We start from the raw sequence: 16,301 nt of genomic DNA on the forward strand, positions 1-16,301 counted from the left end.
CAGATTAGTTTACTAGGGCTTCTCACAGACTAGGACTCCTTAGAAGAGGTTTCTGGAGCAGATTGGAGCTGTTTGCTTGCTTGTTTTTTTTTTACACTGATGACACTCAGCTTATTAAACCTGTTCTCCACAGATGGCCTTAAGTTTATTTAAGATTTATAGATCCCTTGAATTTATGCTACCAGTACCTTGGGTACATAGCCACAGTCCTCTCCTTAGGTACCCCCAGTTCTGGCTGCCAGCCAAGGAGCTCAGGAAAACTATCTCTGGCACTGAAATTTGAGAAGGCGTGGGAAGGCTGAATGGCTGTATTTTGAGAGCCTTTTGTCCCTCCTAGCAGTTATGCTGAATGAGAATTTCTATCTTCTGAGAAGCAGAGCTTCTGGTTTAACTTAACCCTGCCCTTTCTCTATGTGAACAGGTGACATGGCACCTAGGCTTCGTGTTTGCCACATGCCAGGTTGATTGGGCTAGAAATTTTGCAACAGGAATATACTTCTAAGTGAGAAAAAAAGAGCGTATGTCTTACTCCAGCTAATAAATCTTGGCAAATGAAATACAGATAGCAACATATGAATTGCTATCCTTGCTTACAGCTGTAAATAATAAGGCGCAGAGGTTACTCGTGTGCTTTCAGAGGCTGTTCAGCACCTAACCCACCAGACACGTTGCAGAACAGTTTTCTAGTGTGCTTCCTGAGCTTTTCAGCACCCAGGCATCCAGGAAGGTGTCTCCCCCCTCATGCAAGCCGCCCCAGAGTGGGTGGGAGATGCACAGTGCGTGGAGTAGCCCTTCGCCTCACCACCACTGATTTCCAAATCTGAGACCTTCATAGGGAGGAGGTGATGTCAGGGCTGTCTGTTGCAGTGTGCTCTGGGATGCAAGCAAGAGTCTACAAATGTTATTGTCATGGCAACTGCGCTCCATATTCTGCAGAGAGGAAATTCAGCCTCAGTCTTAATTTCATATATGCAGTGTATTGTACTCTGTTGCTCGCTTGGTGGTATGCTCACAAATTCTTTTACCATACTGCTGATGGGGTAAGGTGACCCAGCTAGCTTCTCCATTGCTCACATCACAAGCATGAGAGCAGGGGCAGATCATAGCTGGATGACATTACACATTTCTCAGGCTTTTCTTAGTGCAGATACAAATTTCCTCTCATAATAGCTCCACACACTCTTCTAAGCACTAGAAAATACGTACTCTGAAAACTCTGCAGACAGCCCAAACACAGCCAATTTATAAGAAGCATGTAGAAGCAGCAGTCAGCAGTGGGTACAGTCTAAAGCTTGTGATAGGAGGTTTGCTTAGCTGAGGTCTGCAACTCTGGCAGGCTTTCAATGGCTGGGCAGCTGATTGCTGCTGGTAGCACACTAAGCAGCCCAGTAAGTCCAGCAGTGCTCAGCTACAGTCACATATCATACAATGGGAAAGATAAAGGTTTCTGAAATGCAAGTTGAGTATGGCACCAGTAATGACAAGCTGCATTTGTTGGTACTAACATGAGATGGAAATTTTTACTGGCAGGCATCTAGCATGCAGAATAGCTACAAGTGTGGTTCTTGCAGGCAGTATGCATTAGTATCAGCAGACAGTATCACACTGCAGGAACATTTTGCATTTGAAATGTCTAATGAAAGAGAACCACATTTAGACATGTATGACCTGGAGACTTTTGCTCCCAGACATTGCCTGGAAGCTGTACTGTAGGACATTGCCTGCAAGTATTGGTTTCTCACTGCAGAGCTACTGATGTCTTCTGGGTGCAGCCAGAAGAAATAACTTCATAGAAATGGAAACAGCAACTAACAGTAGTGTACTGACTTGGTAGCTCAGGAGCAGGAGCCTAAGAATAGGCTTCCCTTTTTGGAAATATTTGGCTACATAATAGCTGGGGATACACCTCTCCTCCTCCCTTTTCTCTGAGATTTTTTCAATTCTCCTTTCATTTTCTGCCTACTCTGCATAATCTTCCCACAAGTGTGGTTTTATATACTGTACACTATCGATGTGCTGTCTTACATTTACCAATTTAACAGGAAAATCTAAATTTACACCAGACAGGAAAAAAAGATACCGTAAGAAAAGTTAGACAAATCAGCACCAGCAGAGGATCTCAGAAGTACACCCACAGTTGGAACCTTCTTCATGGCTCTGCTCCACCAGCTCCAGCAGTGCCACTGTGACGAGGGGTTCAGGGACGCAGTGTATTACCTTCACTTATGGTGAAGTGTGCCTCTGCTTGAAGGCAGCTGCCTGTCCAGATGGGCATTGCACCTGGCACCAGGGGCTTGGTGGGTCAGGGCTGCCCCAGCATGTCCCCTGATCTGTGCATTACCTCTCCCACAGCACAGGGGTGTGACCTGCAGGTGATTGGAGCACTCTGTGTGTTTGTAACCGGTTCTTGCTCGAGCCTTGAGGCAGAGATACACAGCTAATATGCTCCTTACTTGCAAAGTAGAACAGAACACAAAACACTGTGTCCAAAATCAGGCTGCATGCAGGCAGTGGCACAAGTACCATGCTATCTGGTACTGCTCTCCACTGCTACAGTGTCAGTACAGATCCCAACACTGGAGCCCCTCTAATAGTTTTTTCTCTTCAGCAAAGCACAGTTTTGGCCAGAGATGACTGTCCTCACATTCAGAACGTGCTCTTTTTTTTTTTTAGTCCTTCAGAAAATAATAATCTGCCATGTTTGAATTGCATTTCCACCAGGAAAAAAATAAACAAACAAAAAGACCCACTAAGATTTCCAATATTCTTTTGGCAGTTGCAGTCTATACCAGCAACAAACTATTCTGAAATCTAATGTAAGGTGGATTACTGAATCATAAGTGGCAGTTTTATCAAACACAGGAATAAAAAGCACCACTGAGGATATTGCTTAAATCTATCCATAATGGGTAAAGAACTTGGATATTTGGAAATAAAAATAAAAGTGATTCAAAACAGTGCAAGTTCTGTGGGTCTTCCCACTTCAGTTTTTTTCTCTAAAAACTGAGTTTTTTTGCTCTAAAAAACATACCGGTCTTTAGTGAAAATGAACCAGGATGTTTCCGTTGAAATAATAAAGCAATCTGAAAATGTTTTTGTATATAAAAACATCACAAATGCAACAAAATCAAAATATCTACATACTTGTTTCTCAAAGATTTCAATAGATTGACCATGCAGGTCACTAGTTAACCTAAAGTCTCTTTGGCCTGTATTCAGGCTGCTAGATTTTCTCAGCTGTCAGTGAGGGAAGTTTGTTTGGGCTTAGAACTGCCTGTTACAATAGTCATGCTCCGGAAAGATTTGCTGGTGTGACTGGCATCTGTTGTCTCCTCTCTGAATGACAAAAAAAAAACAAAAAACAAAAAACAAACAAACAAAAAAACGAAATAAAAAAGCAAAAAAGCTACAAAGTGTTAAAGTGTGAGGGCAGTGCTGAAAAAGAACTCCCTGTCTTTTTAAAATGCCACATATAGGTTTGTTTTAAGAAAGCTATCATGCAATGAAAGAAAAACAGAGAAAAGCCACACTTCCAGTTCAATACTTGCCATCCCTTTTCCTTGATGAATAGGATGCTGGGCCCTCTGTCACTCATGGGTAGATCTGATATGTATGGATACACACCTGTCACCATAGATGGAGGACTCAAACCCTGGGATCCTGTCTAGGCATGGAGCCTGTCCTGTGAAGGGAGATGCTTTGCTGAGAGTGCAGGCTGGAAGGTTATCCATCCCTCTGTGCTCTGCTCCAGATAAAGTCGGTGAGGTGGGGGACACACTGGGGAACTCACACAAACGGCTTTTAAGCTGTCTCATTCTTGTTAATTCCTTTAATTGTTGTTTACATGGCTGGAGCTAAACATATAGGGGCATCCTCCCCTTGTGCAAATAAGCTGGAAGAGCAAGGATTCTTAATACCATGGACACACCTTACAGACATGAGCAAATCCACAGATAAATCCACTATGGATGTCCTCCCTTACCAGGCTGAGGCTTCTTAAGCAAGCAGCCTGGGTCTAGGTGTGCTGATGGTGGGCTGGGTGCTGTCCTGCCCTACCTGCTTTGAGACATCCATCAAGAGCATTAACAGCCACTTGCTGTGTCAAGTCTGACTTACAGCTTTTCCTTCCTTGGACACAAGATTAAGCCACATAAATTCATTCAGGTCTAAGTATAGGACCTGTGACAGGAATCACCCACTGTATTGTGCTGTCCCATGGTGCTAAATCCTCTCAGTTCTGTACAGAGTGTTAGGCCCTGATTTCTGCTCCTTCTGTCACTAAATGTTAGCTCTGCTTTACCACTAGAGCATCAGTTGTTCCCATAGCTGGGTGAAGTACTATTATCTTTGTTTGGCACTGGTGGAGCAGGGCCTGGGCAGCCACAGTGCATGTGTCCCGCAGCAGGAAAAGGTCTGTTGTGGAGTAACTGCTGTCATCTGCTGGAATGTGGTACTTCCCTCTAAGTGAAGGTCTACAGTGCATGTGATGCTCTGATCTTGAGATCTCAAAAGTACAGTTACCCAGCTGCCCCTAAGCCAATTGCTTTTGTGCCTGGAACATGTTCAGCCTAAATGTGTGCAGCGTCTGATGCACGGACTCGGATGTGAACAATCCAAATCATTTATTACAAGTTCCCACATCACATATGTACCTTCACAAGTTTTCTTTTTCTAGCTTTCCCATCTGCCCCTACATCTTTCCCATCCGCCTTTACATGTCAACAGAGCATTCTACAAACACTCTTCAATCGTTCATGCAGGCACTTATCCAGTCAGAGCCGTGAGATGTTTTTTCTTCTTCTAGAGGTGTCCTTGGTTCTCATGCTGTTTATCTTGCTCCACAGCTGCTGCTCTGAACAGTTTTTCCTGTATTCCCACAGATATGGTCAACAGATACTAGAATAAAAATGTCTTTAATAATATATGCTGATCTGGTCGTGCAGCCTTGAACAGGAGAGAGATGGTTCTGAAAATTACAATGATGGATTTCAGAAAAAATGCTACCTGCTGCAGAGCAAGACAGCATACTATCTGTAACAGTCTGCAATAGGAAGGTTGATGAACAATTAAGATATCTTACACGTGGAAATGAAGACATAACTTATCTTTATGTGTTCTTGTTCATTAATTATACTGTTAGTACCCTGTGAGCTGCAGGAATGGGAATGCAGGGTGGAATCTGTTCCTTCTGCACTGACTCAAGAGCAGCCTTTAGTGTGTCTGATCATGCTTTCACATTGCAGCAATTGTTCTCAAATGATTCAGCAAAGGTTTTGGCTCATTTCTTTTGTTTGAGAGAAAACACAAAGAAAACGACACAAACCAGAGGCTTGTTTTGGAGCAGGAATGAGTTGGCAGCAAGTTAAATGCTTCAAACATAGTCACAGTGAGATACAGAGGTCCTGTACTAAACGATCCCTTGGAATAAATTCACATATAACCTACTGTAGGTCCAGGCATGTGGTTTCTGTGCTTGTTTGCTGCCCTCTCTTGGAAGCAATGTCCAACATACAGGAAAGGAAACAATGCGTTTTCTCAATAATAAGAGAAGCAGCACTTTCATTTCAAGAAAATGGAAGCATTTTGTACCAAAGAAAAAAATTACTTGTTTCCTGGATTGTAAAAAAAAGGAAATGCCTGTCAGCATCTGCTTTCTTTTCTAAAGCAAGGTTCAAATATATGTGAGAGAGAGTTGATCAGAGTAATGAGAGTGTATGTTACAGATAAATATGATTTGTATACTTATCCTTTCTTTTACATTGGTGCTATTTTCTAAAAGCAGAGTGATTTTTACTATCCAGATACCACAAGAATATTGAGCAAATTCTGAAGGCATTGCATCACTTGCCTTCTGCAAAGATTTCTGTCTATAATGTCATAAAGGCTGAAAGAAAACTGCATTGTGCGAGTAAAGGTAATCCTTTGTAAAAATATGACCTCCACTCTTCAGCCTAAGTCTCTTTCCAACTTCAAGAAGTGAAATCAGTGACGTTCAGGATCCTGTATACCTGATAAGGAAATGCATCTCATGTCAGAGCTTACTATCAGTTCTGCATACAATTAAGCAGCTTACTCTCAGCAGGTGCACTCACTGACAGTGAACACAGGACATCTGCACTTCATGAGGCTGCAAGCAAGCAGCCAGTGGACTACTCAAAGCTTAGATTGCTTTTTCAAATGCAAGCCTTCTATGTCTGTCTTTTTCAATATGTGTAGAAAAACACTAATTACCTTTTCTGTCTGGAGACACTTAACACCTAGTTTATGCTGTTACATAGATTTTTTTATTTAATGGTATAAAGGCTAGATCTGTTTGCAGTGACTTTGGAGATTGCACCTATGGGATGGATGCACCACCATAGAACTTCCCAATTGCCAGAATAGGTTCTCCAGTTCCTTGCTGCAACCAGGGCACCCCAGCAACTGGATCTGGATGATGGTAAAGTATTAGGACAATTGGTGAATTATCTTTCTTAATCAGTCACTAACATCATGTAGTAATGAATAGATACATTACTTTGCTTATTTTCTTTACTGTTAACCTTATCTTTTTACTATATGCACTTCTAATAATGCTAATTTTAGAATTATTTTTAAACAGACAGTAAAATAAGCCTATCCCTTTTGTTGGTGTCTGCGTCTTTCCTGTTGGCCCTGTCAATTGGTAAAGCAGCTTCCGCCCCCAGTTCTGTGACTCTGTGATTTTGTAATTAGTTTCACAAAAACAAGGTCATAGAATCACAGACTAATAGAATGGCCCGGGTTGGAAGGGACCTCAAGGATCATGAATCTCCAACCCCCCTGCCACAGGCAGGGCCACCAAGCTCCACATTTAATACTAGGCCAGGCTGCCCAGGGCCCCATCCAACCTGGCCTTGAACACCTCCAGGGACGGGGCATCCACAATCTCTGTTCCAGCACCTCACCACTCTCTTTGTAAAGAACTTCTCCCTGACATCCAACCTAAATCTTCCCTCCTTCAACTAAAAACCATTTCCCCTTGTCCTACTGTTATCTACCCTTTCAAAGAGCTGACTCCCCTCCTGTTTGTAGACTCCCTTAAGGTACTGACAGGCTGCAATCAGGTCACCCCACAGCCTTCTTTTCTCTAGGCAAATGTCCCACTAGTTTATGGTTTTGTTGTTCCCTTTTTTTTTAATTGTTTTAATAAGAAATATTAAACATTAAAATAAATCATTACTTATATATTTTAACTATATTCTATATTTTATGAGGGTTGCTCCAAAAGTAATGCCTCATATTTTATGATGTTAGCCCATGATGTCAGATGCTGATGTTGGTGCTACAGCAGTAGAGGTTAAACCTTCCCAACAGTATTCCTTTACATTCTGTTGCAAGGCGAGAGACAACAGCAGAGGGACAGTCGGACAAAATGGCATTTGACATGGAAGTGTAGGTGAAGCAATGGTGCGGAATTGAATCTCTCTCCATGGGGAAAAAATTGCACCCAGACATTCATTGATGCTTGCTGAAGATTTATGCAGACTGAACAGTGGATGTCAGCACAGTGAGGCGATGGGTGCTGTGTTTCAATAGTGGCAACAGCATCAGTGATCGCCTCAGCTGGCACAGATTTTTATGAGCATGCCATGCAGGCTCTTCATTGCTGGCAAAAAATGAGTGACTATTGAAAAGATAACATTTTGTAGCTGAGAATTTGGTCTATCAAATAGTGTTATTGTGCTCCTTGTATCTATTTAGTTTCCCTGGAAATAATTATGAAGCCATTGTTTTCAGAACTACCTATGTATATGTGTCCCAAGACTATTCCTCTTCACTCAGCATGGTTCAGGCAAGCCAAAATTTGGACACCCATGGCATAGCTGGTGGCTACCCTCTGGTTCAAAAAACATGACAGGTCATCCGTGCTCCAAGTTAGCTGAGTCTTCCAGTGGCAGAGCTTGGAAGTGGAACTGGTACTTAATTACTAAAGATCTGGTGACCAAAGCAGATTTCATCTCCATTGCAGCCCTGTCTGCCCTGGCAGGCAGGTCCCTGGTTGCCTTTGGGAACTGTGGAGAGTTTCTCTGGAGTTTCCCAGCGCACATAGAAATCATGCCATACACCAATATGGTTAACATGCGGAATGATTTGTTTATTGTTTGATCAGTATATTTTTATACATGCTAGCAATAGCAGTGCTCGCAATCTCGTTTCCAAGGTTACATCCACAAGAGGTTTTCCAGATGCCATTCCGGAACAAACACTATCATGTTCCTGCCCTGGTGTGACTTCCTCAATTTGGCTTGATCAGAGGCACCGTCCTTGAGCCCACGTGCTGTTTTGCTCACAACAGTCCAAGGACAGGAAAACATGACCACCGTCCTTGAGCCAATCCTCCACAGGAACAGCTGGTCAGCTTGCATGCACTGCTCATGCTTCACTCATTCACAAATACTCTGTCCTTCTACAAAACACCCTTGACACAGTGGTGGCCACAGAGATCTGTATGTCCCAAAGAATTTTGCAAGTACATTAATTTTATTGGCAATATTGTTATCATGACTAAGCCCACATCAGAACAGAAACCCTCCTCATGATAACAAATACAAGATATGCATCATCTCAGGGAATTCTCAAAACAAGTTTTCTCTCCTTTCTGACCTTTTCCGCCTATGATTTTGGAGAAATTCAGCAAAGCCTCAGTTAATTCAGATGATAAGGGCTTGGGCTTAAAATACTGTGTCCCAGTTACTTTAGAAATCTAGACACTTCATAACCTATGGGAAGAATTTGTGTTCTCATTTTTGATGGTGCATGAGGATGAAAAACATACCACGTACCAAAAATTCCACACCCAGCCCTCTTTAAAGATGTTACCACTTTCCCCAAGGATTCAAACTTGTGTAACCAAAATGAAGCACTTCATTATTTTAAATATTCAACAACAAGCAGTTTGAACTCCACCTGGGCTTCAGTCCTGGAACTAAAATACAGAAAATGGCTGATATTACATTTAATTTCAATTGGAGATGAACTCTTGGTGATCTTTAGTGAAATACTTAACTTGGCAAGGGATGTTAAAGACAAGAAGAGGTTCTACACGTACAAAGGTCAGAAGAGATAGGCCAGAGAGAGCATGATATATGGGAAAGAAGAACTGGCTACAACAGATACGAAGAATGCTGAGGTACTCAGTGAGTTCTTTGCCTCTGTCTTTATTGGCATCCAAGATTCTTACATCCCTGAACCTGGACCTCCAAGTGGGAACTGGGACAGCAAACACCTCCAAATTGTCAGGGTGAGCAAGTCCAAGATCGTCTCATGAAACTGAATGTGTACAAGTCTATGGGGCTGGAGGATGTGCATCCCAGAGTCCTAAAGGAGCAGTCTGAGATGGCTGGTGTAATGTTCTCCATCATATTTGAAAAATCAGGTGCAGTCTCTGGGCATTGGAAAAAGGGAAACATCATTCCCATTTATAAGAAATGGAGGAAAGAGGACCTGGGGAAGTACAAGCCGGTGAGCCTCACTTCCGTCTGTGCCTAGGAAGATCATGGAACAGATCCTCCTGGGAGACATGTTAAGGTACACGAGGGATGAGCAGGTGGTCTGAGACAGCCAGCAGAGCTTCACCAACGGCAAATCATGCCTGACCAGTCTGATGACCTTCTATAATAGAGTGACAATATCGGCGGACAAAGGGAAGGCAACAAATGTCATCTACCTGGACTTCTACAAAGCCTTTGACATGGTCCCCCACCACATCCTTATCGCTGAATTAGAGAGGTACTGTTTGAAAGGGTGGACTATCTGGTCGATAAAGAACTGGTTAGAAGATCACAGCCAGTGCAGCCTGGAAGGTCATTGGTATCCTGGGATCCATCAGAAGATGAGTGGCCAACAGGGACAGGAGGTAACTGTCCTCCACTATTGGCCCTGGACAATCTGTTTTAGTTCCTGATCTAGTGGCTAGCAGCCCTGCCTGTGTTAGGGGGATTGGAACTTGATGATTCTTGGGTCTCTACCAACCCAAGCTATTCTATGACTTCACAACTCTATGAAATATCCATGGAAAAGTACAGAGATCCTCCCATGGAGGATCCATTCCTCAGCACCTGTCTGTGCAATGGAGGTTTCAACCTGAAGTAGCACATGCATCTCTCCTCCATAGTTATTTTGTGTCAGCAGGAAACTGTGTATGCTGTGTATGCTTACCACTGTTGAAAGGAAAGTATTTTCTTCAGTGCCTGTTCATAGAACTCAAGCAGCTTAATTTCAATCCTTTATTTTTAATCTCATCCATTGCTCATGTATCACCTATAGACCCTGAGCAGCCCAAATCAGCCCTGTGTGTGAAGCAGACACAGCTCCAGGCAGGACCCATTCCGATTTACCTCCTGCTTAAACTCTGAATCCTAAGCTTCACTGTCAAACTTACTGCAGTAAGCAAAGAGACAAAATGGCAGAAAATGAGTTCAGTACACCTTTATTTCTGATGAATGCCATTTTTGGAGAAAGTTTGGGAACTTGTGCTGTTCCTCCCAGGACATTTGCCTTTTAATTTTCTTTGAGAACAATCAAGTTTTGACAGACCATTGAAGCACATGCAGAGGTAGAGAGGTGCTATTCAGTTGCTCCATCTCAACATACCTCATTTGATGGGGAGTGGGATGACAGATGTGGACACCTGATTTTCCCTAGCAGTCTATAAGAAAAGAACCTTCAAATCTGCCTGGAAGAGGAGAGCTCTTCACCCAGCAAGTGTGCACTTTGCTTTAGATTGGTTCTGCTTAGCATTAATCCCCTTTGTTAAAGAGACTGTTTCAGACCTACCAACAATGAAAAGTGACATTTTGTTGTTATCAGGTCAATACTGTCCTGCTATCAGATCATGTTGTATCAGATGGAAAATTACAGAGGAGGGAAAAAAAGTCAAATCAACAGAGATCAGCAATAAAATTTGCTATAGGCAAAGACCATATGAGATGCACTTGGAGCAAACTGTACTGAGAACTAAGTAAATAAAAGAGAATATGAGAGGATGCAGAATAGAGACTCATTCATAAAGTAGAGGGAATGGCTGCTATTCCACCCTGATGACAGAAAAAGGGAATCACTAGTTGTGCCTGTCAAGTTCTTGTTTTGGGCTAGACCAGCCTCTAGAATGTTGTCCATCAATTGAAACAGAGAGAGAGCATGGGGAAATTTTTCTCCTACACATGTTGTATGCATTCAATCAGTATACTCTTCCAGCTGGGCTATAACTGTCACCACTTCTAGATAAACATGTAGCTACCTCACTCTTTTCATTCATTTCCATTCCATTAACATTCCTCACTGTGATGAAATTTTCCTCCCTGGCAAATGTACCAATCAATCATTAAATATTACAGTGTGTTTGTTCGTCTCAGATGCTGATTAGTGAAATTTTACTGGGGACTTTGGTATTGTATGTGCTTGGGTAAGCAAACTAAAAGGGTACAAGCACATTGCCCTGGAGATATAGACTTTGCTACTCAGATGACCAGAGTAGTAGACTTACAAGCAAAACAATCAGGATAATCCTAGCATCTCAGCCCCCTCTTGAAATCCAGCCCACCCCATCATTGTCTGACATCAGAGATAAGTAATTGTTACAAAATCAATAATAGTTGAGTTGCTTTGCTAATTTTTACTGTGAGTAGAAGTCATAAGTCTGTGTTAATTAGTGACTGGATAATTTATATTATACCTGTACGCCTGAAAGATATAAAATTTATGTAAAAACACACTCAGAATGCCCCAACATAACCAGATCACTTCATGCACATGAATAAATATTTATATTTAATACTTCTACTGTGTCCTATCTCTCTCCTTGATCAGCACAGGTTAGACACAAGTTTGTGTGACAAAATAGTATTACAGACAACTATATCAGAAATCCATACATTTTCATCCTTTTCTTCTAAACTATTTTTGCAGCCACAAAATGACAGCCAAGAATTCTAAGTGAATATTGCTTAAGAAATCAATCTGGAGAACCACATGATCATGTTCAATGACACATGACTTTTGGTGATTTCATACAATACTATTTGGGAACAATTTTCACACAGCACACAGTACACCTATTTTACTGTACTCCCTGCCAAGATACTGCACAAGCCTGCATATTATCTCCCTATGCCATGTGTTTGTGTGCCGTGCTTAGAATAGAATCACAAGGTTAGAAAAGACTTCTAAGATCATCTAGTCAAACCATCCACCTACCACCAATATTTCCCACTAAAGCACATCCCTCAGTACAACATCTAAATGTTTCTTGAACACCTCCAGGGGTGGTGATTCCACCTCCCTGGACAGCCCTTTCCAGTGCCTGAACACCCTCTTGCAACTTCAGGCCATTCTCTCTTGTCCTATTGCTAGTTATATGGGAGAATAGGCAACCCCCACCTCACCACAACCACCCTTCAGGTAGCTGGAGATAATGATAATGTCTCCCCTGAGCCTCCTCCAGACTGAACAATCCCAGCTCTCTCAACCACTCCTCATAAGACTTAAGACATAAGGCTCCAGACCCCTTGCAGCTTCATTACTCTTCTCTGGACACTCTCCAGGGCCTCAATGCTTTCCCTGTAGTGAAGGGCCCAAAACTGAACACCATACTGGAGGTGCAGCCTCAGCATGACTGAGTACAGAAGGACAACCACTTCCCTGCTCCTGCTGGCAAAACTATTTCCAGGTTGCCATTGACCTTCTCGGCCACTTGGGCACACTGTTGATTCATGTTCAGCTGAGCATGGACCAACACGCCCAGGTTCATTTCTTCCACTGCCCCAAGCATGGAGCATTGCCAGAGCTTGTTGTGGCCAAATTGCAGGACCCGACACTTAGTCTTATTGAACTTCATCCCATTGACTTCAGCCCAGCTATCAGCCTGTCCAGATCCCTCCGTAGGTCCTTCCTATCCCTAGACAGATTTACACTTCCTTCCAACTTAGTGCTACCTGCAAACTTACTCAGTCCCCTTCTATAGGTCATCAATACAGAAATTAAACAGGACAAACCCCAGTACTGACTCCTGTTGGAAGCCTGCTTGCATTTTTTTCCTTTGCTGTTTCCTAAGAGGGGGCTGTTTGTCTGCCTGTGCCACACCATCATAGCAGGTGTCAATCTCTCTATCCAATTGCTGGATTCATCTCAGCCTGATGACTTCCTCTCACAGCCTGGTCAGCTGCTCAAAAAGATCATCAAGCTGAGCAAACCTGTACCCACAACACTCTCCACCTATCTCAGTACCTCGGATTTCTTCCAGATTCTAGAGTTCCACACCACCAAAGGTCTGGGCAGTTCTTATGCTCCCTGGGAAGTCCATCTGGGTGTACACATCAGCCCAGAAAGGTTGTGGGTCCCTCATCTGGGTTTCTGTCTCAGCCTGTCTGTTGCACAACTCCCTGTTGCACATTTTTACTGTATCCTCTCAACCATGTGCCTCTCAACCATTTTGGTTTGCTTGGGTTGCATTGAGTGAAATTGTTTTGAGATGCATATATGTAGATACTTTAGAAAGGAATACCTTCTGATTATTCCCATGGAAACTACAACAGATACAAAAAGCACAATAACACTATTTGATAGAAGAAATTCTCAGTGAGGCCTCAAGGTAATCATCTGAGATTTCTGATGAAATTTTGCTCTTCCAGTACTTCAACTTTGAAAAGAGCTGTTCACAAATGTATGTAGTGCCAAAAAGTAATGACATGAATTAGGCATGATTGAGAAGGGAAGCAATATAGAAGCAATATAGATCTCATAGAAGTCTAGTGGAGAGTCATAATCAATTTTTTTTTTTTTTTTTGAGTTGAATATTAGATTTAGATGTGGACTTGGGCACATCAGGTTCACTACAGTGGGTGGTACAAAAACCAATGTGACTCACACTGTAATATTGCATATTTGATCTCTGACCACAATGTTGCAGACTAGTTTGCCCGTGTTCCTCCTGAAAGGACTTTGGCCACAACTGTTACAGTGACGGTGTGAACTGTTGGGATGCTCTTTAGCAAAACAGAAGAGGGCCAAGTGAGGCACAGTGCCAGGGTTTCCATTTTCTTTCTGCTTGACCAATAGTTGCTATACCAATAGACATCTGTAGACATAGACAAAGAAACTGCTCTCCTGTGGTAAAAGAGAAAGTGCATGCAGGAACTAGAAACCAAAAACTTCTTGATTGAAGCCACAGCTACTGACCTAAACATTTCAGTAACACTTTTTTTTTTCTCCTTTTTCCTTTTTTTCCTTTGTTTTACTTTTTCCCCTCTAGAACCCAATCCCTGGGATGGGCACTTTGTAGGTGTTACTGTGAAATACAATTTAACCATATATATTATGCAAAAAATTAGGTGAAATTCCAGACAGTGAAATACATCAGTAATTACCACCTTACAAAGATCATTGTAAAATACCAGCCCCCAGCAAGGGCCCCTTGTTCCCCAGGAAGCCAGAGAGCATACTGCAGGTAGCAGGACGGGTTCACCACCCAAAGTCATGGTGAAGGCCAAAACACCATATTGTGGTAACAAGAAAGGTCCAAGGTCAAGCCAGGAAGTCAGTGTGCTTGTCAGGACTTAGCTGGCAGCTGGCAGTGGTGGACAGAGGTCAGCAGCCCAGGTCTGCCTCACTGGGTTACATGGTCAGGCAGCAGCATGGATGCAACCATAGCTCAGCACTCCTCTGGTACAGGCAGAGAGGATCCAAGGACTGAACTGGTACCTGGTCTGATAGAGTCTGGATGGGTGGGAGTGAGGATTTGAGGTTTGTGTGAGTCTGGCTAGAGCTATTAAGGCCTGTTAATGCTGTCAGGACCGTGATTGTCTTGAGGTGGTGAACTTACTACCTCGGTATTTAATACTGAGAGAAAGCCTGCATCCTTATGCTATTTATTTCTCCTGTCGTTATCCCTTTCAGAGGCATCAAAGCCTCAGAGATGATCTTATGGGGGTCATCTCTGAGAAGTTTCTGTAGAGTAACTGGAATCTGTAGTTTCCACAAGGTTTCTAGACAACTTCAAACATAAAGCAGAGAGCTTCTGTTCTGCTGGGGGTTTATCATACAGGATGAGTAATATGCAATGACAGTTATGTCCACAAAAGCCTTTCAATTAAGCAAGCCAGATACTCTTTCAAAAGCCCTGAAAGTTCCCTGAGGACTATGAGGAACTGCTGAAGTTCCAGGTGCATAAAGCTGTTCAGACAACTGGAACCTATTTAATGTGTATATTTGATCTATAGTACTACTTACCTTTTGAGAAGGTGATAATCTGTGCTATGACTAACAATCATCAGGAGACAGAACAACTCAAAGGATGCTTTATACCTCTGGGTCACTAGATCAAAACTAACTCACCTCAGGTCACGTGTGAAACTGAAACACCCGATGTGAAAGGAGCAGAAGGTGTTCCAGCTCTAACCAGGGCCCTCTTGGTAGGCTCTGCCGGCCAAACAGTGAACAGTCAGCTCCAGGGACTGATTTGCTGTACCATCCTCAGGATAATTTCTTGAGGTCAAGTAAAAGCACAACGTCAAAGCAGGGCAATAAATCTGCTGTTCTGTTATTCTTTTGACTGTGCTCTTTAACCAGACAGATGTAAGGTCTCATCCTCTTTCTGAAAAAGAGCTTTATCTTTCAGATATACCTTTTTCCTTTTCAAGATGCTTTTTTTCAATGTCCTTTATATACTTCCTTTAGAAGTGAATGCACTGATCTCTCCTACAAGTTTTAAAGTTTCCAAAACCAGTTTTCTCATACAAGTGAAGCTTCAATCTTGCATGTACTAAAGCCAGTGACATATACAGGCCTTAAGCTATGTCAGACTACTTTAAAGTAATCATCCAAATGCGCTTTTCATTTGAAAAAAACTACTTGAACAATCTTTTTTCAAAGGATGAATTATTTACAGTCAATGCAACTAACAGTAAGCAGTTGTGGAAATCAAAACATAAATTAAGGCAGTCTTGGAATTTGTGACATTTTTCTATTCCTTTTAGAATGTGATCAGGCATTTAGATGTTAGTACCAGCACTTATTCCCAATTGATTCGGCTATTCAGAAAATATTACACCCCCAAAAACAGATGGTATAAATGATGATAATCATCAAAGAATCATAGAAAGGCCTGGGCTGAGAAGGATCTCAAGGATCATCTAGTTTCAAACTCTCGCTATCTACACTTAAACAGCCTGTCAAGGGAAGCTATGGTTTAAAACATGGGTTAAAAATCACTTGCAGTTTTGCAAGATGAATTTGTACCAAGTGCAGTAATTGCGCTAATCGATATACACGAAATTAGGAACAAC

The 16,301-nt window shown here is 42.3% G+C and overlaps 1 protein-coding gene across 1 annotated transcript in view; it reads left to right on the plus strand.

Moving 5' to 3' along the window:
- The first annotated feature begins 9,100 nt into the window (after positions 1–9,100).
- ALDH7A1 (aldehyde dehydrogenase 7 family member A1) overlaps positions 9,101–16,301 on the plus strand; it is a 24,589-nt gene continuing 17,388 nt past the window's right edge. The window contains 1 exon segment of the mRNA XM_031557454.1: positions 9,101–9,262. Coding sequence (XP_031413314.1) covers positions 9,101–9,262 — 162 coding nt within the window.

The sequence above is a fragment of the Meleagris gallopavo genome, chromosome Z, assembly GCF_000146605.3.
Source record: "Meleagris gallopavo isolate NT-WF06-2002-E0010 breed Aviagen turkey brand Nicholas breeding stock chromosome Z, Turkey_5.1, whole genome shotgun sequence".
NCBI lineage: Eukaryota > Metazoa > Chordata > Aves > Galliformes > Phasianidae > Meleagris > Meleagris gallopavo.